Below are 1,481 nucleotides of genomic sequence, written 5' to 3'. Positions count from 1 at the left end.
CAGGTGCTCAGTCCAGCTACCAGTGTAGTGCACAAACCTGTAGGGAGGATGGCCAACATCCTTGTGTATCTCCTTTCCAGAGATATGCTTGCAAATGTATGCAATCTTGTACGTGCATTTCATTTGCAAACTGAATTAAAGGTATTGCACCATAGCGGTGCTTTCTTCTCTCTCCTTTTTTTGATACAGGTTTTGGTATAGTAGCTGATCAAAGTTCACTTTATCTGCAGTATTTATAATAAATCACTAAAAAACATGTACTTTCTGTGTATCCACGTTCTGTGAAGTTACATGAGCTTCAGAAATAGATATGTTAATGAAACTTTTATAATTAAAAATCCTGATCCTGTGATATTACATCAAATATGTTGATTGAAATTAGTTTACAGGCTCACAACCACTCGGTCATGTATCTTCTGATGACTTCTCAGAGATTACTGGTGTGAGAAGCTCTTGTCACATTCTGAGCAACTAAATGGCTTTTCTCCTGTGTGAGTTATCTGATGCTGAGTAAGATTCCCCTTCTGTGTGAAGCATTTGTCACATTCGGTGCATTTATACGGCTTCTCTCCTGTGTGAACCCGGAGATGAATGTTCAACTTGATTTGAGTTATGAAGGACTTTTCACATTCAGAGCAAGAAAACAACTTCTCTCCAGTGTGATTCCTCTGGTGAGATAAGAGGTTTGATTTAATACTAAAACATTTCTGGCATTCAGAGCAGGAAAATGGTTTCTCTCCTGTATGAATCTTCTGGTGCCGTATAAGGTCTGACATTTGATTGAAAGATTTGTCACATTCTGAGCACAAAAAAATATTATCTCCAGTAGGAATCCTCTGGTGTACTGTGAGGTGTGATTTCAGGGTAAAGCATTTCTGACATTCAGGACAAGAAAATGGCTTCTCCCCAGTGTGACTCCTCTGGTGTCTAATAAGCTCTGATGGGTATGTGAAGCTTTTCCCACACTCTGAGCAGTGATGCGGCTTATCTCCTCTGTGGCTCATCATGGGCTGCTGGAGATCTACTTTGCTGTCAGATATTTCAGAGGAGAGCAGGGATTCAGCTTTTCATCACACCTGCAATTAAATAATTATATGTTAATTTTACTATATTACGAGACGTTCTGACAGTATATATATATATATATATATATATATATATATATATATATGATGATCTAATGAGAAACAAGCCGCATTATAAGCTGCCCCATGCTAATTTCAAATGCCTGACATGATTATTATAGGACGTACAGAGTACCTAGCAAGCTCATGGTGAACCAGATTTCCTAGGAGAGTGTAAGGGGCTACAATGGGCCTAAAAGCCCTCTTACTAAAATGTTATGGCAAACAAAATATTTGCTTTCTGTTAAGAAACCAATCTTTTGATCTTTATATGAAGACTAGTTTTACAGAATACACACACACACAAAACACACACTGTATATATATATATATATATATATATATATATATATATAT

At 37.1% G+C, this 1,481-nt stretch overlaps 1 protein-coding gene across 1 annotated transcript; it reads right to left on the bottom strand.

The window, feature by feature from the left end:
• Positions 1-434: 434 nt before the first annotated feature.
• On the bottom strand, positions 435-1,004 carry LOC137562120 (oocyte zinc finger protein XlCOF22-like). The gene has a single exon (XM_068273454.1). It carries the CDS (start codon positions 1,002-1,004, stop codon positions 435-437), a length of 570 nt encoding a protein of 189 aa, XP_068129555.1.
• Between the last annotated feature and the right edge of the window lie 477 nt (positions 1,005-1,481).

This window comes from Hyperolius riggenbachi, chromosome 3, assembly GCF_040937935.1.
Source record: "Hyperolius riggenbachi isolate aHypRig1 chromosome 3, aHypRig1.pri, whole genome shotgun sequence".
Taxonomy (NCBI): domain Eukaryota; kingdom Metazoa; phylum Chordata; class Amphibia; order Anura; family Hyperoliidae; genus Hyperolius; species Hyperolius riggenbachi.
The sequence above is the reverse complement of the archived record's forward strand: the minus strand, read 5'-3'. Positions and strand labels throughout refer to the sequence as shown.

Bases quoted from the DNA above. Each gene is read 5' to 3' on its own strand.
- LOC137562120 (XM_068273454.1), bottom strand. From the start codon at position 1,004: ATGAGCCACAGAGGAGATAAGCCGCATCACTGCTCAGAGTGTGGGAAA.